General features: G+C 39.5%; 1 protein-coding gene across 1 annotated transcript; it reads right to left on the bottom strand.

The window, feature by feature from the left end:
* On the bottom strand, nucleotides 1-7,139 carry LOC140882346 (multicopper oxidase LPR2-like). The gene is made up of 3 exons (XM_073288295.1): nucleotides 6,865-7,139; nucleotides 725-2,185; nucleotides 1-298 (listed from the first exon to the last, which is right to left on the bottom strand). Exons 1-3 carry the CDS (start codon nucleotides 7,084-7,086, stop codon nucleotides 245-247), a joined length of 1,737 nt encoding a protein of 578 aa, XP_073144396.1. The 5' UTR covers nucleotides 7,087-7,139; the 3' UTR covers nucleotides 1-244.
* Between the last annotated feature and the right edge of the window lie 18,147 nt (nucleotides 7,140-25,286).

Genomic DNA, 25,286 nt, shown 5'->3' with positions numbered 1-25,286 from the left:
TTATTTTGTCCGTATAAATTCCATGATCCAAATTACATGAACATGAGAAATATAATAAATACAAGAATAGAACTCTCAATGTCAAAGGGAACAAGAACAACCAAGACTTTTCACAAGTAAACTCTATAAATATAGGTAGAACATTTTTTTGTGTAAGGAAAAATGTATAAAATTTAAAAAAAACAAAACAAAACAAAACAAAACAAAAAACTATGTTTTTTTTACTCACCCCTCCAGAATTTCTTCAGTTGATAAATTTCAAGGGTCTCATCATAACATTGTCCTCGTGATCTAAAATCTGCAATGAAAAAGAAATTATAATAATAAGACTTTATAAATATCCATACAATATGAAGATAGCCAATGGAGAAAAATTTCAGAAAATTATATTAGTAGTCGATTTAAAATTCAATCTTTTTTTGCATTTTAGTCATTTCACTAAAGCGCTCATGTGGCACCAATCATTTTTCATATGATGCTGGATATTACTAACATGTCCGATACCAAACCAACTTCATGCAAACATGACTAGATTTTGACTATCCAGAGGAACAAAGATCTATAGGCGGAAATGCATAACGATTTCGAAATTTATCCGGAGCTATCATGGTTCCAATAGAATGTTAGTTTTGAAAAATGACCTCAATAATAAAATAAATATTATTCAGTATATATGGCATATGTAAGATTTGGAAGGAACTGAATATATTTGTGGTTTACTCACATGGCAATGGTACGCATATCCAGGCTCCGCGGTTGCGTCGAAATGATACGATTCATTCGAATGAATATACGAAAACCTAACCAATATCTTGGTCACATGTCCAGGCATCATCTTGTACACATTCTTCCATCCCTTCTCATGTTCAGGCACATCTATTTTCTTGCCTCGTGCATACTTGTCGACTCGGCATTTGATCGCGTCGTTAGTTTTCGTCATACACTGTTTAAATTCATCTAGGTTCACCAATTCTGTTTGCTCCAATGCTACAAAAAGTCCCAAGTGGATGTGTAGCGGATGATTATCCTCCGTAAGATTGATCACGTTCCAAATCTCCGTCGCACCGACCTTAGGCGTCTCGGTGACGGGTGCTTCGAATGGCTTCGCATTGATGAATAAATGTGTAGGCTCGTCGGTGCTGCTCGTGTACTCGTACAACGCGATGTACCTCGTGACTGATGTGCTCGATGGGTTCGGGGACGGGTACTTGATCAACTCGCGCGGAATTTTCGACTTGTCTAGATCAGGGTCCGGTTTTATGATAAATTTCATGACTTTGCTATTTGCATCGTTGACTGGATCTCCGGACGGGTACGGGTAGGGTGAGTCGTTAGACAAGACGATCGAGTCGGATTTTGACTTTGAAAAGTCAACGACCACGTCAGCAATTTCCGATGGCGCTAATAGAATTTTCTTTAGCAACACCGGCTTGTCATGGTAAGCTGAATCTGATCCAATATGAACAAATCCCAAGCCACGTCCATCACTGAAATAAAATCTGAAAAACCTAGCATTGCTCGAGTTTATTATTCTGAATCGATATTTTCTCCGTCGTACAATCATGTATGGCCACGCCTTCCCGTTGACTACGATGGCATCACCGAAATACTCCGGCTGCCACTCGGGGTGTATCGAGGGGTTGTTCCCGGTAGAATTCATGAATATCGAGCCATCGGTGCGGAAGCTCCGATCGAACACCACCAACGGGCGTTCGAACTCGTCGTATGGGAGTCCCAACGACATCTCGACTTGTGGTTGTCGAATAATATACGCCCCCGAAAGTCCGGCCAAAATGTTAACCCTAGTCAACCCCATGGCATGATCATGGTACCATAGTGTCCCCGGATGTTGCAAATTATTGTAGTGATATGTTTTCTTCGTCCACGAAGGCCCGCGCTCTTTGAACTCGGCGGTGAACCACGAGGTCGAGTGCCCGTCACTCTCGGGCTCGTCGACCCCACCGTGGAGGTGCACCACGGTCGGAATACCCTTTTTCGTGCGAGGTATGGCGGTCGGAATAGTAGGATCCCATGGCAAGATGTGCTTTGATGGAAGATAATTTTTCCAAGTTATGTGAGTGTTGATTCCATGGAGGGCTTCAATTGTTGGGCCTGGAACTGTTGCGGTTTTCCTTGATAGGCCATATGCAAAGACCGGGGTAGGGGGTAGATCTCTATGAAATTTCTGCAAAACAAGATATAACAAACAAAAGCATAGTTAATGTCTATTAAAATTATATACACGTGTCTTCGTCACAATTATATAGGCCTGTTTTTTCACATAGATGAAGAAAAATCATTGAAAAATTATTCTCATGGTTGGTTAACCTCCAAATGATGAAACATGTCTTTATTTCAATAAATAAATAAATCTTTAAACTCTACAATGAAATTATGTTGACATGTACTCAAATACTTGTGAAATAATATATGACGTCGAGGTGGGCCGCATAACCTTATATTTCTATCGAAAAATATAAAAGCGACCTAAAACACCAAATAATATAGTGTTGAATTGGACCCCATTAATTACATAGCACTATCTCCACGATAAAACCAGGAGATTCGTTGTAGGCGTGTGATATAGAAAGGATTATTTAAGTTTGTTAAAAAAATTATGAAAATGAAAACCACAACTCATCATTCTGTACGCATTGGATAAATTCTTATATTAATAAAGTATCCTGCGAATCAAGCTACCTATATAAAATCACATTGAGCAAACTTAGACGACAAGCTCGTCCAAAAATATATGGGTAGGAAGAATCAAATTAATGATAACACTCACCAAATTTATCAACTCAGATACCTCAAAAGGTGCAAACTTATAAAAATTGTTATGGGATAAGATTTTTTGGGTATTTGTTTTCCATTGTAAGAAGTTACGGAAGATTAATAAATCTATGATTGCATCAATGTAGAGGGCAGCCTTGCGCTCAAGGAGCCTATAGCACGGAGGGCATAAGTTAAGAGATCGAATATAACAAATTCGTTTCTATAATTTGGATTAAATTGGATTTTGGTCCTTTATCTGACTAAAACTAGGTCTTGTATTTTAGGTTGCTTTCACTTTTATTTCTCTTTACATGAATGTGATAATGCGAAATGTTGATATGGTCTCGATATGTCGCTAGAGATTGGTGGAATATTTCACGATGTTGTCTTAGCAAGACAGAACGAGGCCAAGAAATTTTTTAATAGGCAAGTTTTGAGAGGAGGAATCGTTGAGAATGCAACCCAAAACTAACATTATAAATACATGGAGAATATTATGTGTTCATAAGATGGAAATATATCTCCGATCCAATGATATAAGCTTTTTAGATAAAATCCAAAAACAAATATACGAAGACTTATGCATAAATTGGACAAAATATTGTAAAGATATTTGAGTTTCAAGGGTCAAAGTACTCAACCCGCCAAAATATCAAAAGAAGTAAAATTTCCAAGTTGAACCATTAATTAATAATAATTTGAAGACAACTTGTTGGAAAGAAAAGGCAAAAAGGTGACACTTGAAAATATATAAGAAAACTCACACCCAACTTTATCTCATGAGATAATTAAAGTTAGTGGGCAGTCGTTTTACACTTGAAATATCGGGTTCGCCACAATCATTGTATTTGTTCAATGTATGATGTGTGATTTGCACACAAGGCTACGCCATATAGAGATATAATAAACTGATAATTTCAAAATGAATTGTCTTATAAGTTAATTTTTTTTATGAGGTTTGGTTTTATAGATAGTCGAAGTTCCATCTTAGCATAAATTGGCTTTTTCATATAATTGTAAGTTCGATTGTGCTGAAGTTCGGACTAGAACAAGAATATTGATGATGATTGGTCATTATAAGCCTTTTCTCTATAGGTAGTTGAAATTTGGTCTTGGCATAAACTGGGTTTCTCGGATATTTAGTTCGATTTTTGCTGAAGTTCGGATTAATTAAGATTGGAATTTTGATGATAAGTATTAGATATTTGCTAAATTTGAAATTTTGATGTCAGATGAGTTTAAGTCATTTTTTATGTTATAGCTTAAGTTGTCCTTTCTAAAAAAAACATGAATTCACTACATACAAACACATATTAGATTTGATTTCCAAATCTCCTCCAAACTACTCGAAATCATGACTCAACCTAAGTATCTATAGGTACCGTTTGGTACATGATATGAAAGTGGGATGAGACACAAATTTTTACTCATCTCATGTTTCTCTCATTTTTTTGTTAACCCAATGATATCTCATGGCCTGGTATGAGATTAGATGTAGGTTTGATGACAAATACCTCTCCACCCATGGTATTAGTGGAGGATGAATGCCATATAAGTGACATTGTGTGAAATTGACAATGACAATTAAAAGAATAAACACAATAATCCTACAAAATAAAAAACATACAAAACAACATATTATTCATAACCATGTCTTGCTTATCCATATCTCATCATGTTTTTATTCATCTATCGTACATCACATCTATGATACCAAACGGTATCTATATATATTATCTATACTATCTATATTATATAATAATTTATAAATATATTTACTATATTATTATGTATACGTACCTTAGAAAAACTGCTTTTGGTGTCATGGTAAATTTTTTTAAATTTTCCGATTATACCCACACTCCCAAAAAAAACTATCATGTCTCATTTCTTCCCACTTTCTCTTCGGTTTTTCTTCTAACCTCCTTCTTTCTCTTCAATTTTTTTTCGCTGACAAATTAAAATTTCCTCTGTCAACACTTTATCAAGTTAGAGCCTTTACCAAATTATATATTTACGGGACACACATCGCGTGTACCACAGTTACTTGTATATTATTAAACTTGAGGCATTTTAGTGTCATGGTAGTCCGTCATTCAAATGTCAAATTTATCACAATTAATTTAATGTTATATCAAGAATGAAGGAAAATTTTGGTGTGTTGTCATTGGTATGTCCCTACTTTTTGTGCTTTCATAGTTATTTAATTACATAAATGTCACATTAAAATTTTTTTTCGTTCTTTGGTAGATATTTATAAACGAAAATGTCATATTTGTATTTTTTATTTCATTATTTATGTTTCATTTTTTCATTACATACGGATTATATAAACACGCAACACATGCATCGAAGTACCAAATTAAATTATATGTGTTGTCCAAACCATTATATTATGTAATCTGCAATAATTACTATGAGATGCTCTTGGTAACAGATTAAGAGCATTTGAAAGCTGTAAAGTCTGACACTATTCTATGCCTTTTAACTAATTATCACCCAACATTAAATCAAGGAATTTTCCTGTAAATGGTATTGTTTGGCGTTTGCCAGCAAAACTTGTGCTACCTAGAAGTATATATTCTTGTCTAAGAAAAAGAGTAGGTGAGACATGTCGAGTTGGTCATAAATTTAGGGGTAGTTTTTCGGTATACCGTACTAAAAATATTGGTATGAAAAAAATAAATTCCGATACCGATAGAGAATTTTCGAAATTTTGATATGAAAAAAATTCATATTGATATACCATATAGATACCGGAAAAAAATTTGGTATACCGAAAAAATGTCTGTATATCGAAAAAAATTCGATACGGTATGCCGAAGATTCGGTATTTTGGTCCGGTATGACAGCCTATATTTCATGAAAAGTAATACTTGACATATAAAATTATGTTTGTTTTTTTATATAGATTTAGTCGAATCGAAGATCCGCGTCTTACAAAAATAATCTATGAGATGGTTTTATATAAATTGTTGTGTGAAAAAAAAAAAGGTTATATATTCTAGCACAAATTACACTTTTCCCCAAAGCATTTTTTCGAAAGTTGTAAAAGTGTGTTCTTTCTTTGATATTTCATGAAAAGTAATACTTGACATATAAAATTATGTTTGTTTTTTTATATAGATTTAGTCGAATCGAAGATCCGCGCCTTACAAAAATAATCTATGGCCATGAGATGGTTTTATATAAATTGTTGTGTGAAAAAAAAGGTATATATTCTAGAACAAATTACACTTTTCCCCAAAGCATTTTTTCGAAAGTTGTAAAAGTGTGTTCTTTCTTTGATATATAAATATTGAAACAATCAACGGGTTGGTAAGATGTATCATCTTGCTCCAATTTTCCTTTTGTTTACGATCATATTTTGAATTATTTTATGGATAGTCATTCAAAGATATGTGAAACTATGTTATATTATATATCAGATTATTGGTCAAAAAATTGGATTATGTGATATATTTCCTTAGTCAAATTATTATTATTTTTTTATTTATGACCAGTTTTTAATTTTTTTTCAATTAACAATCGAGCATCAAAAGAGCAAGTAAAGATTAGAAATTGAAAAAAATACGTATGGAAATTTGGACAATTTGATTGTTTTTTTGGTACACTTTTACATTTTTATTATTCGTTTAGTCTTAAATTAAAGTCAAATTTACGCATAATATGATTACAATTTAATTCAAAAAATATACTTCATGGTTCTCATCTAAAAATTCTTTCCTATAGTAATTTGGCCGCCACGGTTGAATTTACAACCCTCAAGCACAAAGACAAACCAACGCTCTATGCCCTAAGTATTTGGCTTATAATTCTATGCATGATTTATGATCATACAATTCCGGTGATTCTGTGCCATACTGGAAGTTCTACTCCCGTTACTCTTTATACACAATGTTCGTGCAAATATCTAAATGAAAAACAAATTACGTGGGGTTCATCCGAACTTTTTTATTTTGTACAAGACGTTCGCACGAACATTATGTACAAAACACACTGAAAGTAAAACTCCCGGTGTAGCTTAGAATCATCAGTACAATCCAGATTAGAACATATATACGCACATATATAATGCAATATACGTACCCATTTTTTGTGAAACATGCCGATATGGAGAGATTTGGAGACGGGAGAACCATCGACGATGTCGAAACCGTTGATCGTCGGCATGTCTCGAAGCTCATCAACAAACATCTCTAACTTAGATGGACTAATAAGCTCATTATGTTTTACTCTCCCTTGTCCAAAGAGAACAAATTCTTGCAATAAAACTACTAAAGATAGGATGAACAAAACTCTAATCTCCATTGATGAAGATTAATATGATATCTCTCTCTTTATCTTCTCCTAACTGTTGATGGAAAAACTAAGCTGGGATATGTGTGTGTGTATCATATAATTATATATTTATAGTGCGGTGTGCGTGTGTTTTGTGTGTGTCAACTGGCCAATGACAAGGTTTGGTGACACCGTGACAGGTTACATACGAGGAAGGAGAGATGCTAAAAGTCTCGAGTAATTGTTTTTTAAATTTTATTAATTTTGGGTGTTATGGTTTCCAAAATCCATGTGCATTTTTAATTAACTAATGGAGATTTTGTCAAAATCATTATGTTGATATGTTTATTTGAACTATTTAGAGTTTGTCATTAATCAAAAATTTGTTTGTTGCAATAAGTTAGGGTTTTTTTTCCCAGTCACATTTTGTAAAAAGGTTTACGAGGTGTCAGATAGTGCTAACATATCCAGCATTACAATTTATTGTACTAATTAGATAATATTTTGACTGTATAAAAAAATATAATTGTTTATTAAGTAAACTTTTGTATGTTGGTGAAAAAAAAAGAGAAGAAAGGAAACACACCTTAAGAAAGAAAAGTGTTTGTGTGAGTGACTTTTGTTGTTGTTGGAGAATGAATGATTATATTAATAGAAAGGTGGGAAAAACTTTTTTCTTGAATGGAAGCCTAGTGGGGTTCGATGTTTCCGAAAAGAAGTTTGTCTACACATAAAAAACAACTATGCATTCACATTATTCTGCAGAGATAAATTATTTGCTAATTAAGTACTTTAACCTTTTCCTAAAACTAATTAATGATTAAATAAATTATGTTTTGATAAAATGGGGTTTTTTTTTTCATATTTATTAGGGAAAACTGCAAATTTGGTCTTGTATGTATGTCATTTTGCGATTTTGGTTCTCTATGTTTTTATATTTCAATTTTATTCCTGCATGTTTCGATTTTTGGCAATTTCGGTCATTTTTATTCGAAAATGCTTACGTGGCAATGTACACGTCAGCTCCACATCAGCATTGAATTGGTTCCACGCCAGCGCCACGTCGAAAAAGGACTAAAATCGCCAAAAAAATAAAGATAGCGGACTAAAACAGAAATCTGAAATATAAAGGACTGAAATCGCAAAGTGGCAAACTTACAGGACCAAAAAAGCAATTTTCTCTATTTATTAGAAAAAAAGTACTTAATATTTAGTATCTAGGTGAAAGACCTGGTTCAGTTGTAGATGTTTGACAATTTTCTTGGTTTAGTCGTAAATGTTTCGAGCATTTCCGTTGTAGTACTCCTAAATATTTACAAATTTTGACTGAATATAATTGATCATTTCGCAAATTTAATAATTAAAATTAAACAAAAGATAGATATGACATATTTCATTCATGCCCATAAAATCGTTCAGAATTGTAAATATTTAGGAGTAAATCGAGAACATCGAAATATTTGAGAAAAATTGAGAAATAGGCCAAAAATCCATGACCGAATCGTTTCTAGGAGCAACAAGATCAAATTGGTAAAGAGTCTTTTCCTCGTTAATTTTAACAATTAAATTGACATAATGATGAATTCGGAAAAATTTTTGAAACATTTACGAGTATGCTAGAAATGCCAAAACATTTGGGAATGAACCTGTAAGGTTTGGACATTATGAAATCACAGAAATACCAAAAAAAATTTCGAGTGTGTGTTATCTTTTAGTGTTGTCAACACTTCACGATAACACTATGCAGCAAAATAATTAACTAACAGTAAAAGTAAATAACACACAAATAATTATGCACAAGTATCAAATACTTGCGATGCCTCATGGCGAAATAATCACTAGAAAATCAAATCAATTTACAAAACACAACTAGTGATTGTTTTATGAAAAAATATTTTTCTCAACAGATTGAGAAAATAAACGACTTCCTAAAAACTAGTAAGAATTAGAATAATAAATCAATAGGAAGTTCTAAACCGAAAAACGAAAACCAAAGAAACATTTTCTGAACAACACTTCACTCGTGTGTTCTTCAGTGTTTCCAACACTACTCGGCAACACAATGTAGCAGTAGTATCTCTTCAGAAATTCTTCAATGATCGAACTTCAATACTCTAGAATTTCTGCAGTGCTTTCTCCATGTATTTTGCTCTATAAGTTTCACTCTCTTGATCTCTCTATCTCGTTGTCTCTCTCGTTCTCTGTTTCTGATCGGTCCAAGCACTCCTATAAATAGATCTTCAATATATTTCCATAAATAAGAAACTACAAAGCATGGAAACAATATATCATCAGAATCAAATATTTCGAATCAAGATATATCTGATATTACCAATTTTAAAACTTGTTCTAAGAAAGGCAAAACTATAAATATGGAAATTGAATGCAATAAGGAAATAATTTAAAAGACATGTGCACAACATGTTCTTTCAAACTCTTCTTTTTTGTCTTTCTGGACAAAACACACACACAAGTGCAAATAACTCCCCCTAACTTATGCAACTAAAGCTCCCCCTGAATTTAATCATCTCAGAACACAGTGTTGTGTGGTCGTGTTGGCAACACCAACTCTCAACACTTACTAGATCAGAGTAGCAAATAGTTTAATATCATATCAGAGAATAATAAGGAGCACAACCTAATCAACTCAGAAATATATTACTAACTCAGAGCAAAATAACAACAATAAATAATAAAAGATAAAAAAAAATCCTAAAACCAATTACGATCAACCACAACTAATCATCTTCCTCATCTCCAGCTTGATCAGCACTTGATCCTACTCCTTTTTTTTGTCCAGAGGGCCCTGGTAGTCCAAGTTTAGTCTTGTACTCAGCTATTAAGGCTTCATAGTACTCGAGATCAGCTTTGGCTTGTGCAATTTTCAGTTCAGCATGAGCCATTTGAGCACGAATTGCAGTAAAATTCAACATAATCACAGCAGTGTTATGAATAGTCATGGGTGGAACAGACTCAGTGTTGGCAACACTGGGTACAGCACCAGTCCATGGTAGATCAATCTTCCTATTTCCCTTCAGCAAACCAGGTGCGATCTTGATAAGCTCATCTCCTCCAATAAATTCTTCATCATCTTCTTTCATGAAGCCTTGAGATTCCAGCATACCATAGATCAATGAAGGAAACAGAAACTTAGTTGCTTTCCAACCACCTTCTCGAAAGGTCATAATATTTTCAAACACCAAATTACCAAATTCCAAAGGAGCTTGAGTTCCGATGGCAAACAGCGCAAGGGCTTGTGGCTTAGTTACCACTGTTGTATTGGTAGATGGCGTCCAATTCCTGATCGCAATTTTGTGAAACACAAAAAAGAAAGAAGTAAGCTTTGCAGCTGACAACCTGTCTGGGTGCAGTGGAAATTTTTGAACCATTCCTCCAGTGATCACTTTAGTTACTTGATCAATATCCTCAGTAACTGCATCATCATCGATGTCAGGAGTATTGTAGTGCTCATTGATCAAAACAGGAGTAAAATCATACACCTTTCCCCGGTTGTACACTCTTCCAAACTTAAATGATTCTTCATCTCCAGTTTTTATGTTCAGATTGCAGTAAAATTCTAACACAGCTCTTCTTGAAAATGATCCGGCAGTGGTGACAGTAGAATATAAATTCTGCTGTTTCAAGAAAGTCACCAAGTTCTGCTTTTCGAAAGACACTTCATCAATATTTCTTTCTTACCAACAGCCTTTTTCAAACAGAGCTTCCCATTCATCAGCAGCCTCCTTTGAATAAAACTAAAGATTGTATGCCTTAGTAGGATCAATATCAGAGTCAGATTCAGCAGCAGTGTTGTCATCAATGTTGGCAACATTGTCATCAGCAACTTGTTCCTCAGAACTTCCAGATTCAGCAGAAGCAGCATCCTCATAATCTTCTTCCTCAGAACTCGAAGAAGATGAACTATCAGACTCCTGGGGCCGGTTATTCCCAAACTCTTGCAACATTTCAGCATCTGGTTCATCACCATCAGATGGAACCTGTGACGATGCAACTGGTTTATCCTTGGTTTTTCGAATATTCGCCATGAATGTATCCAGTGAAATTTCCTCATCAGTAGACACTGGATCCTCTGTGGTTGGCTTTGTGGTATCATCAACAACAGCAGCACTAGATGACTCTTTCTCAGTATAAGCCACATCAGTAGAAATTTCATCAGAAGAATCATCACCACTAGATGAATCTCCTTTCTTTGATTTGGTCTTTTCAGCAACAGAGGTTTTTGTCCTAGCAACCACCTCAAAATTTTGATCCGCAAAATCATCTCCAGATGAGAAATCTGGATCATCCAAAATAGGACGTGAAGTCTCTCCCTTACCATGAAATCTCTTATTGGTAGTAAAATTGGGGTTGTAACCCGCTTGACGCTTAGACCTCCTCGCTATAAGCTGTGTTGGGAACACACGATTCAACACCGAAAAATCAGGAGGATTCTCAATGTTGATTTCATTCCCGGGTTCTCCTGGAGCAATTTCTGCCAACGATGTAGGTTGAAAGGCCGTAGGTACAATCGTGAGAATAGGATCAGAAGATACCTCCGAAGGCTTGTCTTCCTCTTGATAACCCATCTCCGATCGTATATCATGCGAATCGAAAGCTTTGCCTGCCATTATCCAAAAATTTAGAAAGTAAGGGTGATACTCACTAAAATTTGTTGACCCGAGTCCCACTCAAGCCCAAAGCAACAAGTCTAGAGATGAACCTGAAATCAAGCAAATAATGTTAGAGGGGGCTGGGAGGGTATCCCGGCGTAGCCCCTCCGATGCTCAAGTCAGGGACGAGAACGAATAAGAGAAAAAGGAGCTTGGGCGCCCCTCAGAAATGAAAGTGAAATTTTTTAAATGGAAAGAGCAAACCCGTATTTATAGGAGGCAAAGTAGGGACCACAAACACTTTGTAGGGGACCACGAGCATGTAGTTCACGCGCCTCTCCTCTAGAGCTCACCCTCCAAAGACAACTCAAGACATAAAACCAAGCTCACCATTCTCGCCCACCTTGGGGCTCGCCCACCCTGGGGCTCGTCCACCTGGGGTTCTCCTACCTTGGGGTTCGTCCACCCTTGGGCTCGCCCGCCCTAGGCGAGCCTCTTCTCCACTCCCTTCATGTACTCTTTCACATCTCCATTCCAATTTGTCATATGCTTTTGACTTACCTTAGAGACCTCATGTCTAAGGTCCAACTCGATGGGGCTCTCCTTCACCCCTTTAGGAGCCAACATACATCTTCTTCCATAATCCCCTGATGGGCCAGCCCTACCTCTAAAAATGAGACTCGGACCTTAGTCTTTGGTTATGGGCCTTCATTGGGCTCAAGCACTTGATGAGCCTACTCATGGGGTATCACCAGTCTCTCCCTCCCAAGTCGAGTTGAATCGCATGTTCAAAACTCAATTGTGTGAATTTCAAAGTCAGGACCTTTGTTACTTGCATTCTTGTTAAGTTATCCCTCAACCCAAACAACTAATCCTTACAGGGGTGCAGGGGCGGAGCCCCCGCGGTATGGACCTTAGAAAATTTGAAATAATATAAAGGTGAATTATAGTTTGGTGAACCCTTCACGCATCCCTAGGCCCATCTCTCACCCTTCACTTTTGAATTTTGAATGGATGGATCTCACCCATTCTTCTTCTATAAATATTCAACATTCCCTTCATTCTCATTTTCTTTCTCCCTTTTTCACCCTAAGCTCGCCCCTCGCCTCCTCATCTCATCAACCCTAAACCCTTGCCCCTCGCCCCCTCCTCCATCCTCGCCCAGCCTCCTCCTAGCCCACTGCTTGCCCTCCTACTCGCAGCCCTCGCCCCCTGCTCGCTCTCCTCCATCCTCGCCCAGCCTCCACGCCCAGCTCTCGCCCACTGCTCCATCCTCCTACTCGCAGCCCTCGCCCCCTGCTCGCCCTCCTCCATCCTCTCCCAGCCTCCACGCCCAGCCCTCTCCCACTGCTCCATCCCCCTAGTCGCAGCCCTCGCCCCCTGCTCGCCCTCCTCCATCCTTGCCCATCCTCCACGCCCAGCCCTCGCCCACTGCTCCATCCTCCTACTCGCAACCCTCGCCCCCTGCTCCATCCCCCTACTCGCAGCCCTCGCCCCCTGCTCGCCCTCCTCCATCCTCGCCCAACCTCTGCCTACCACGTGTTTGACAAATTTCTCGGCTCAAGGTGTCCGTGTTGGATAGCTCTCGCCTCAACTTACTCGGTTTCTCGCTCGTTCCTTAGCTTTTTGTTTCCGTCAATTTTTCAAATTATTCGGTAAGTATTTTTCCTCCCCTTAGCAAGTTAATTTTGCTTGTGTTCCTTAGATTCCCTTTGAAAATCATCTTGAGCTGATGTCTTCTTCCGAATCTTCCAATTCTTCACATGATTCCGATGAACCTAGTGATTCTGATGAGAGTAGTGAGACCAAGGAAAGTAGTGAGTCTTGTGAGCCCGAGAAAGTTGAGGAAGTCGTAAGCCATAGTCGTCCTGGGAAAGAAATTCGTCATGTCCAGCCACAAATGAACATTGATGATGCCGACATCCTTTGGTTTGGGCATTTGACTTCCGCCCTCAAGCCTGGTTCTGAATCCATCCTTAGGGCCTTAGGGCACATTCCTACCTCCCACGAGATCTTAATCCCATCCCTGGAAGATCGCCCTTACCTAGCTCCCCCTGGGTATTATACATTCTTCCAGCAGCAGCTAGAGGCGGGTCTTAGGTTCCCTATGCCAAATTTTTTCAAAGATCTCAGCAGTTACTACCAAGTGCACCTCGGCCAGTTGTCACCCAATGCTTTCCGCACCAGTTGTAGTTTTTTAGTGTTATTCCACTCTTTGGGTCTTCCGGTGAATTGCACCACTTTTTCCTACTTCTTGGTCTTGGGTCAGTCGAAAGAGGGGTCAATTTATGTAGCCTCTCGTTCCAATCCCAAACTTTTTGGCGGTGCTCCTAGTCATGTGAAAAGTTGGAAAAAAATGTTTCTTTTTCATCAAACCCCTTGAAGAGTGGCAGTGCACCACTGAGTGGTATCCCACCTTCACTAGGCCTGATCCTCCCGAAAACCTCAAGAAAAACAAAGAATATCTTCGCATGCGTGAGAAATTGGGAGATAGGTGTTTTAGCATTCCTCACCTTTTATCCGAAGATCTCTTATGCCACGCTAATCTTAGCTCTGCAGGTGTCGAGCTGGAGGGTGATGCCGGTAGCTATTTTACCTTTTAAACTTTATAATGAAAAATATTTCGCATCTTCTAATATTCTCATGCTTTTATATCTTCATCTTTGCAGGGACTAGAGTCATGAACGCCATATTCCTTCGTGAGCTTGAGAAGAAAGAGAAAGCTGGTGGCTCATCACCTGCTCCCAAGAAACAACTGGCTTCAACCGCCTCTAAGCCCAAGAAAGATTCTCAAGCTGAGCCACCCAAGAAAAAACAGGCGAAGGCCCCTGCCACTGTCAAGAAAGATGAAGGTCCCTCATCCCCTACCAAAAAGAAGCAAACTAAGAAACCCTCCAAGAAGTCCAATTCTCTTACTCCTACTCCTCCACGAGTCAAGACTTCTCGCGCTCGTGGAAAGGAGAAGATTCCCGCTAGTCCAAGCCCTTCAGTCAAATCCAAAGGAAAGCGAAAGCTCTCTATGACTTCGATTGCATCTCACTCCTCTTCAGAGGAAATAGAGTTCAGCCAGCCAGGCAGCCCTCACACGGGTCCGAGCATATACCACTTGTACACCTCGGACTCGATCATCGTGGGACGTGGTCCCAATCAGATTGCGCATGGGCTCCTATACAATCTTCCATCCACTGCTGATGCCGCATTTCTGAGCTCTCTCGAGTACTTCGACGTCGTCAGTCGCACTTGCATTAGCATCACAGATGTAAGATCCCTTTCTTCCTTTTTTTAAGTTCTTTATTTATAATCATGTGCTATAACTTCATTATCACGTTGTTCATATTTGATCTTTTGTTTCAGGGTGCCATGTATTTAGGAGAGATGGTTGCACGCGTCAACTCTTTCAAGAAAATCCTTCTCAAAAACTCAAAGAACAAGTCCATCATTGACGGGCTTGCGGCCACGATTGAGGAGTCACAAAGAGCACGTGACCACGAGCTTCAAGAGTTGAAGGCTCAATCTGACGAGCTACTGATGAAGAAAGAGGATGAGCTCCAGCAGCTAAAGAGGAGTCATGAGACGGAGATCCAGAAATTGAAGGAGGAGATGAAGTCTTCCCAGGCTAAGGCACAACAGGAACACCAAGAAGAACTAGCCCGAGAGAGATCATCCTTCAAGGAAGAATTCCTCAAATCCGAGGAGTTCAAGGAGATTTACGGTCCCAAGGCATTTCGGTACTTGGAGGTGGGCTTCACGGGCGTCGTGAAGCAATTCAAGGACAATGGATACCCTCCTCTAGGTGCCTCCACTGATTTCATCAGCCTTAGAGACCTTTTGGCGAGCCTTCCATCGGATATCTAGGCTCATGCTGATTTATTTATGTTTTGTCATCATCGCCGTGGACGATGCACCTTTAGGTGCTTATTTTGTCATGATGAATATTACTTTATCTCCCGTTTTTACTTTTGACATGCGAGTATGACATGTATGACTTTTATGTTTCATCATTTTGCGTTGCAATATTCATGGACATATGAAATTCCATTTCTTGCTTTTCTTGCATGTATAAATTTTTCTCCCTTTGCAATTGTTAATTTTCACATGGCACACCACATACTACAACATTAATTCCCACCTCCAACCCTCAAACTCCTCTACTAGGTTATGACCTTAGTAGGAAAAATACATTTTTTCAACCTCCAACCCTCAAACTCCTCTACTAGGTTATGACCTTAGTAGGAAAAATATGTTTTTCAACCTCCAACCCTCAAACTCCTCTACTAGGTTATGACCTTAGTAGGAAAAATACGTTTTTCAACCTCCAACCCAAAAACTCCTCTACTAGGTTATGACCTTAGTAGAAAAAATACGTTTTTCAACCTCCAATCCTCAAACTCCTCTACTAGATTATGACCTTAGTAGGAAAAATATGTTTTTCAACCTCCAACCCTCAAACTCCTCTACTAGGTTATGACCTTAGTAGAAAAAATACGTTTTTCAACCTCCAACCCTCAAACTCCTCTACTAGGTTATGACCTTAGTAGAAAAAATACGTTTTTCAACCTCCAACCCTCAAACTCCTCTACTAGATTATGACCTTAGTAGGAAAAATACGTTTTTCAACCTCCAACCCTCAAACTCCTCTACTAGGTTATGACCATAGTAGGAAAAATATGTTTTTCAACCTCCGACCCTCAAACTCCTCTACTAGATAATGACCCTAGTAGGAAAAATACCTTTTTCAACCTCCAACCCTCAAACTCCTCTACTAGGTTATGACCTTAGTAGGAAAAATACATTTTTTCAACCTCCAACCCTGAAACTCCTCTACTAGGTTATGACCATAGTAGGAAAAATATGATTTCATGCCCCAGGCCACATATGGTTAGAGTTCACATAATTTAGGAACCCATGCAAAGCACCATTCATTTTTACAACAGAACAACACATATTACTTCAAAACAAGAAATTGATTTCATTGAACTTGAAATTCTTACAAAAACGATAATTCAAAACGAGATACATCAGTAGGTAAGCTAAGGATAATATTTTCTAAGATGATAGGCATTCCAAGGCCTCTTCAAAGCTTTGCAATGTGTATCCTCCAAGTAGTAGGCTCCCGAGCTAAGCTTCTCAATGACTTTAAAAGGACCATCCCACTTTGGGTCAAATTTCCCTCTTTGCTCCTCTTGCACCTTCTTTAATACCAAATCACCCACTTAAAAGCTTCTTTGGACAACTAGACGGTTATAAGCTTGAGTCATACGACATTTATAAGCTTCCAACCAAATTGCTGCAGCCTCCCTCCTTTCTTCCACCAAATCCAGATCAGTAAATCTTCTTTCTCCATTATCTTCATCGTAAAACATGACCCTAGCTGATTCCATCCCGACTTCTACTGGAAACACCGCCTCATTACCATAAACCAAGCTGAAGGGAGTTTTCTTTGTTCCTTCTCTAGGTGTAGTTCGATATGCCCACAAGACACTTGGCAACTCATCCACCCAATTTCCTTTTGCTTTCCCAAGTCTAGTCTTTAAGCCCTGCACCAATGATCTATTTGTCACTTCCACTTGCCCATTACTTTGAGGGTAAGCCACAGATGTGAAAGCTTGCTGAATTTTCATCTCCTTGCACCACGCTTGAATCTTAGCTCCTTGAAACTGTCTACCATTATCGGATATCAGTCTCCTAGGTACCCCATACCGACACACTATGTTCTTCCACAAAAATTTCAACACATCTCCTTCAGTGATCCTAGCCAAAGGCTCAGCTTCCACCCACTTTGAGAAATAATCAACCGCCACCAATAAAAACTTCTTTTGAGCAGGAGCTACGGGAAAAGGACCCATGATATCCATACCCCATTGATCAAAGGGGCAAGAAGAGACAATAGCTTTCATCAGCTCCGCGGGTCAATGTTGCAATCGAGCATGTCGTTGGCAACTATCACATGATGTGACCAACTCTTGGGCACTCCCCAAAACGTTAGGCCAACAATATCCCCCCAACAAGACCTTTCTTGCCAAAGCATGAGCTCCCAAGTGATTCCCGCAACACCCTTCATGTAATTCTCTAAGCACATAATCAGCCTCTTGATAACTTAATTACCGAAGGAGAGGTCCCGCGAATGACCTCTTATATAACACTTCCTCAATCAATACATATCTTGAACTCTTTACTTTCAACCTCCGAGCTTCCCTAGCATCCTCGGGCAGCTTTTCTTCCTTCAAATAATTAATTATAACGACCCTCCAATCCTTCGCCGGGAATTCAGGTATAACCGAGCTCATATGAGGTGCGAGCTCCACCTGAAATACTACATCTCTAGTTTTCCAACTCGCCATAGAACCAGCCATCTTCGCCAAAGCATCTGCTCTCTCATTTTCCCTTCTAGGTATCTGTTCGAAGACCACCTCCACAAATTGTTCTTTTGCCTTATCCACCTCTCGAGCATACTCAATAAGCTTTTCATTTTTCACATCATATTCCCCTTTCATTTGTTGTGCCACCAATTGTGAATCGGAAAAGATGTGTATCCGTACGGCTCCCATATTCTTAGCCGCTCGAAGACCAGCCAAAACGGCTTCGTATTCAGCTTCATTGTTAGATGCCTTGAAATCTAACCTCACTGCCAATTTCACCTCCTCACCAGTAGGAGAAATCAACACCACCCATACTCCACTTCCTTCCATTGACGATGAACCATCAACAAATACCTTCCACGGATCCTCATTTTCCAAATGAACGGTTTCGGTTAAGAAGTCAGCCAAAGCCTGCGCCTTAGTAGCAGTTCTTGGCTCATATTGTATATCATACTCTCCTAACTCAGTGACCCATTTCACCAACCGTCCTGACACATCTGGATGAGTTAAAATCCTTCCTAAAGGGCTGTTTGTAAGAACCACAATAGGATGAGATAGGAAATATGGCCTCAAACGTCTTGCCATCATCACTAATGCCAAAACCAACTTCTCCAACCCCGAATACCTCAACTCAGCCCCTTTAAGGGCATGTGACATATAATAAACAGGATTTTGTGTTGAACCTTCTTTTTTAACAAGAACTGAACTCACGGCTCCCTTCGAAGCTGATAAATACACCCACAATCCTTCTCCAACCACCGGCTTGGCCAACATGGGTAACTCAGCCAAATACTTCTTCAATTCTCCAAAAGCCTTCTCACAATCCTCACCACATTCGAACTTCTTGGCTTTTCGTAAGGTACGGAAGAAAGGCAGGCTACGATGAGCAGACCGAGAAATGAATCGCGCCAAGGCTGTGATTCTCTCGGTCAATTGTTGGACCTCCTTCGGGCCCCGAGGAGACGTCATATTTTGTATAGCTTGAACCTTCTCCGGATTAGCCTCAATCCCACGCTCAGTTACCATGTATCCCAAGAATTTTCCACTCTTAACTCCGAACATACACTTTTGAGGGTTAAACTTCAATCCATAAGACCGTAGGGTGGAAAAGGTTTCCACCAAGTCATCGATGAGGCCAATTGCATCTTTTGATTTTACCATGATATCATCCAAATACACCTCCACATTTCTCCCTATTTGCTTGGAAAACACTTTGTCCATCAAACGCTGGTACGTAGCCCCGGCATTTTTAAGCCCAAAGAGCATGACCACATAGCAAAAAGTTCCCTCAGAAGTGATAAAGCTTACCTTATCTTGATCTTCCACAGCTAAAAGGATTTGATGGTACCCTTGGTAAGCATCCATTAGGCATAAGTATTGATGGCCGGCCGTAGAATCCACCAATTGATCTATTCAAGGCAATGAATAACAATCTTTTGGGCATGCCTTATTGAGGTCCCTAAAATCCACACACATCCTCCATCTACCCGAGCTCTTGGGCACTAACACAACATTCGATATCCAAGTAGGAAATTGCACCTCTCGAATGTGTCCAGCCCCAAGCAATTCCCCTATTTCCTCTTTTATCACTTTATCCTTGTCGGGTCTGAAGTGCCTCTTCTTTTGCTTTACGGGGCGAACTCCGGACAAGAGATTTAACTTATGCTCCATAACCGCTGGTTTTATACCTTTAAGCTCTTGAACTGACCAAGCGAATACATCAATGTTAGCCTTTAGGAAAATAATGAGTTTTTCCTTGACCTCTGTTTCCAAATCAGCAGCAATCTTAAGCTTCTCTCCGCTAACCCCCAGTTCCACTACTTCAGGTTCCTCCTCTTCTAGGGTTTGAACCTCTCTCTTAGCCACTGTTATCATAGCCCCACCCTCTCGTATCATGCTAACTTCCACCCGTGTTTTTTTTCCTTCTTCGCGCACCACTCCATCATAACATCGGCGTGCCACTTTCTGATCCCCACGCAACATCCCAACTCCTCTTCCTACGGGAAACTTGAGATTTTGATGATACGTAGAAGCCACAGCTCTGAAATCCTTCATAGCTGGATGACCCAAAATCCCATTGTATGAGGAAGGAGCATCTACCACCGTGAAACTCACCATCTTGGTGACCCATTGAGGGTCATTTCCCATGGATACTGGGAGGAAAATCTGGCCCAATGGTCGAATAGCATGGCCTGTGAATCCATACAAAGGTGTTGAGATAGGCTCCAATTCAAATCCTTCCATTTTCATTTGATCCAACGTCCCTTTGAACAACACATTCACTGAACTCCCACTGTCAACAAATATCCTTACCACATCATAATTCACAATTGTGACCGTGACCACCAGAGAATCATTATGAGGAGTCACTACACCACGAAGGTCTTCGGGTCCAAAACTAATTACAGGATCTTGAGGTAAATTTAATTCTTTAGATATTTCAAAGTTCTCATCCTCCTTCCATGCGCTTTGCGCGGCCGTCCAGAATCACCGTCGGTTGCACCTCCTGAAATCATATGAATCATACCTCTGGTAGGGTTATTAGCCTCATCCACCCTCCTTTGGTCAAGCCCTTGAGGAGGAACTTGACCCTCCACCTGTCTTCTCGGCACCTCCGGTCTTGGATTTACCCAAGGAGGACCCCGACCTCGCCACGGAGGTGTTCGAAACTCCTGATTACCTCTTGGAGGAGTTCTTTCCCTCCTCGTAGGTGGAAGGAACTCAGGACCTTCATCGACCCTTTGCGAACTTCCTTGCCTCCTTCTTCCTTCATCTACCTCCATCACCTTGTCCCTATTTGGAGCCAAGGGGACATAAGGTGAAAACTGCCTTTTACCTCGAGCTCAATCATCCTCCTTTTCTCCCACCCCTCGTTTTCTTCCTCCCTTCCCCGCCCCTTCCACGGTACTACCCCCTGGCCTATATTCAGTCCTCCTGTATCTTTGAGCATCCTCTAAATTCACATACTTCTCCGCTCGTGCCAAAAGATCTTCGTAACTTGATGGAGGCTTCTTAACTAGAGACTTGAAGAATTCACCTCCTTTCAACCCTTGGGTAAAGGCACTGATCAGTATATCAGGGGTAGCAGTCAGCACTTCCAAAGCTGCACCATTAAAGCGTTGGATGAATTCCCTTAAAGTTTCCTGATCTTGCTGCTTCATCACAAACAAACTCAAGTAGTTCTTTTGTTACTTCTTGCTACTAGAAAACTGATGCATAAAGGCCACACGGAAATCCTCAAAGGACCTTATGGACCCGGGCTTCAACATGTTGAACCATTGCTGGGCGGACTTTACCACTGTGCTCAAGAATACTCGACACTTAATACCGTCGGAGTATTGGTGCAATAGGGCGGCGTTATCGAACCTTCCCATATGCTCCTCCGGGTCCGTACTTCCATCATATTCTCCCACGCTTGGCTTCCTGAAACTATCTGGAAGTTCTTCCTCCAAAACTGCAAGGGAAAATGGACTTTCTTTCTTAAGAGCTGCACCCTTGCTACCAAGTTGTTGTCTCAACATCCTTATCTCCCTCCACATTTCCTCCTTCTCTTGGTCATCCATGCTTGGAGGGGGTAGGGTTCCCCCTACCTGACTTCGCTGAGCCATTTCATCCTTTCTTGGCACTTGCACTTGCTCTTGCTCTTGCTCTTGCTTTTGCTCTTGTTCTTGCTCCTGCTCATGACCTTGACCTTGCAAGACTTCCTGATTCTTCTTCAAGGCCTCTCCCACAACCTTAGTAATAAATTGGCCCAACTCTTCCAAGGTCATACTTCCCACCGTATTCCTAGGGGGAGGCTCCTCCATCATTGGCCCTAGGCGAGATGAGATGGTGTGAGCTCTTCTACTCCCTCTCCTTTAAACCATCTCTACGTCTCAACTCAAAGTTTCCCACAGACGGCACCAAGTGATACTCACTAAAATTTGTTGACCCGAGTCCCACTCAAGCCCAAAGCTACAATTCTAGAGATGAACCTGAAATCAAGCAAATAATGTTAGAGGGGGCCGGGAGGGTATCCCGGCATAGCCCCTCCGACGCTCAAGTCAGGGACGAGAACGAATAAGAGAAAAAGGAGCTTGGGCGCCCCTCAGAAATGAAAGTGAATTTTTTTAAATGGAAAGAGCAAACTCGTATTTATAGAAGGCAAAGTAGGAACCAAAAACACTTTGTAGGGGACCACGAGCATGTAGTTCACGCGCCTCTCCTCTAGAGCTCACCCTCCAAAGACAACTCAAGACATAAAACCAAGCTCACCATTCTCGCCCACCTTGGGGCTCGCCTACCCTGGGGCTCGTCCACCTGGGGTTCACCCACCTTGGGGTTCGTCCACCCTTGGGCTCACCCGCCCTAGGCGAGCCTCTTCTCCACTCCCTTCATGTACTCTTTCACATCTCCATTCCAATTTGTCATATGCTTTTGACTTACCTTAGAGACCTCATGTCTAAGGTCCAACTCGATGGGGCTCTCCTTCACCCCTTTAGAAGCCAACATACATCTTCTTCCATAATCCCTTGATGGCCCATCCCTACCTTTAAAAATGAGACTCGGACCTTAGTCTTTGGTTATGAGCCTTCATTGGGCTCAAGCACTTGATGGGCCTACGCATGGGGTATCACCAAAGGGTTTCAGAGAATTTTTGCAGAGAGAGTTAGAAAAGATTGAAGACGGTAAGATCAATTTCTACAGTGCTTAGAAATATATAGAGATAGGGGTTCAAACGGTAAAAAAAATCAAAAGCCTCTATCTATCATATCAGACTAAGAATCTCCCCCTAACGGTAACAATTCTTTAACGGGTAAAAAATCTCTCTAATTAAGGAAATTAAATTTGATTAATTAAGGATACTCTGAAAACTCTCACTTAAGAAAATATCAATATTTCCCAAAAATAAATAACTACACATCGAGTTTTAACGCCACTGAAACATATTCAATCACAAACAATTCAATTTTCAGCAAGTTGGGCAATTTTTCCAATTTTTGTTCGTCTTTGAACTTTTAACCCTGAGCACGATATGATTATATTAAATGCAAAATGCATGACCTAATTTATAGAATGTAATGAGATTAGATCAAAAATGTACGCAAAGTGTGTGCAGTACGTGTTAAGCACCAGTATTGGCAACACTTTCCAACAACACTGTAGTCTTCAAAATAATTTTGAATTTGTCACACTTCCAGAGCCACGTGTTTCTTCTTTTTATTTTGATTCAGAAGTGGTAGCCTGCACACTAAAAGAACGGTCTTTATTGGACTCTCTTAGGTAGCTTTTTCCAATTTTCTTCCGATTTTAGTTTGATTTTCAAGACATTGGTAACTGAAATTTTATCAAACCATGCTTTTGAATTTTTAAAACCACTTTTCACATGGGACAAGATCATGAAATACACGAACATCCCTCAACTACTTCGTGTTTTAAAGCATATTTTCATGGCAAGTGTGTTCTGAAGATAACTTTGACAGAAGAACTACAAAGTGTCAGTCTGTTTTATCAAACAGTAAAAAACATAGAACATTATGAATATGCAGTATGCCTAAAGTCCTAAAAATGCACATGCATGTTTGGTGTTGTCCATCAGTGTTGGCAACACTTAAGGACAGCAACCGTGAGTGCTTATAAATAACACATGTTGAGAGATTTCCTAAGACTGGAGATCTCTCGAAGTTTAATGCTTTTGTAAAAATATCGGCCAGTTGGTTATTGGTCCCAACAAACTCCATATGTATCATTTTCTTCTCAACTAAATCTCGAATGAAGTGATATCTTATGTCAATGTGTTTAGTTCGAGAGTGTTGTACTATGTTTTTTGATATATCTATAGCACTTGAGTTATCACAGTACACAATTGGTGTTTCACTTTTAAGACCATAGTCTTGTAGCATTTGATTCATCCAAATTAATTGAGAACAACAACTTCCCGCTGCCACATATTCGGATTCAGCAGTGGAAAGTGACACACAGTTCTGCTTCCTACTATACCATGAAACCAAGTTGTTACCTAAATAAAAACAACCACCCGTGGTGCTCTTTCTCTCATCAACATCTCCTGCCCAATCAGCATCACTATAGCCTACCAAATTTGTATTGGTTTCTTTAGTGTACCATAACCCTAAGTCTAAAGTGCCTGCAACATAATTCAAAATTCGTTTTACAGCTTTCATATATGTGACTTTAGGATCAGATTGATATCGGGCACACAAAAACACACTGAACATAATATCAGGTCGAATTGCACTCAAATACAGCAGACTTCCAATTATGCTTCTGTACAGAGTGTTGTCAACACTGTCAGCAACACTGTCTTTTCACAGTTTTTCATTAGTTCCCATTGGTGTTTTCATATGTCTAACATGATCAGTACAAAACCTTTTCACCAAATTCTTAGCATATTTGCTTTGACGCAAAAAGATTTCATCACTCATTTGTTTCACTTGTAATCCTAGAAAGTAATTCAACTCACCTACCATGCTCATTTCAAAGGTAGCAGTCATGCTTTCAACAAAATCATTTACAAGTTTTTGAGATGAAACACAGAAAATTATGTCATCAACATAGATTTGACAGATAAGAATGTTACCTTGTACTTTTTGAACAAAAAGTGTTTTATCTACCTCACCTCTTTTGAATCCAATGTCAAGTAAATACTCTGTGAGCCTTCCATACCAAGCACAAGGTGCTTGTTTCAATCCATATAAGGCTTTCTTCAACTTATAAACATGATCAAGATGATGTGGATCTTCGAATCCCTTAGGTTGTCTTACATAAACTTCTTCATTCAAAATTCCGTTCAAAAATGCGCTTTTTACATCCATTTGAAAAAGTTTCATCTTCATGTTACATGCAATAGCCAATAACAATCTCACAGATTCTATTCGGGCTACAGGTGCGAAGGTTTCATCAAAGTCCACCCCCTCAACTTGTGTATACCCTTGAGCTACCAACCTAGCCTTGTTCCTTACAATATTTCCTGATTCATCAGTTTTATTCTTAAAAATCCATTTTGTTCCAATGATATTACTATGACCAAGTGGAGGAACTAAGATCCACACATCATTCCTAACAAATTGTTCAAGTTCATCATGCATAGCATTGAACCAAAACTCATCTTTTAAAGCCTCACCAACATTTTTTGGTTCAATACTAGACACAAAGCAAGAATGTCTTACCTGAGAGTATGCGGAAGTCATGCACACTAACCCACTCATCTTTCGATAATCAACTTTTTCCTTTCTTCGGGTTTGCATCCTTCCTTGTGCATCTC

This window comes from Henckelia pumila, chromosome 2 (genome assembly GCF_033568475.1).
Source record: "Henckelia pumila isolate YLH828 chromosome 2, ASM3356847v2, whole genome shotgun sequence".
In the NCBI taxonomy this organism is placed as follows: Eukaryota; Viridiplantae; Streptophyta; class Magnoliopsida; order Lamiales; family Gesneriaceae; genus Henckelia; species Henckelia pumila.
This window is presented reverse-complemented; position numbering and strand designations above follow the sequence as displayed.

Excerpts from the sequence above, each read along its gene's own strand:
- LOC140882346 (XM_073288295.1), bottom strand. The coding sequence starts at position 7,086 with ATGGAGATTAGAGTTTTGTTCATCCTATCTTTAGTAGTTTTATTGCAA. Across the intron at positions 2,186-6,864 it reads GCATGTTTCACAAAAAATGG|AAATTTCATAGAGATCTACC; the intron begins GTACGTATATTG and ends CTTGTTTTGCAG. Across the intron at positions 299-724 it reads GATATGCGTACCATTGCCAT|ATTTTAGATCACGAGGACAA; the intron begins GTGAGTAAACCA and ends TTTTCATTGCAG.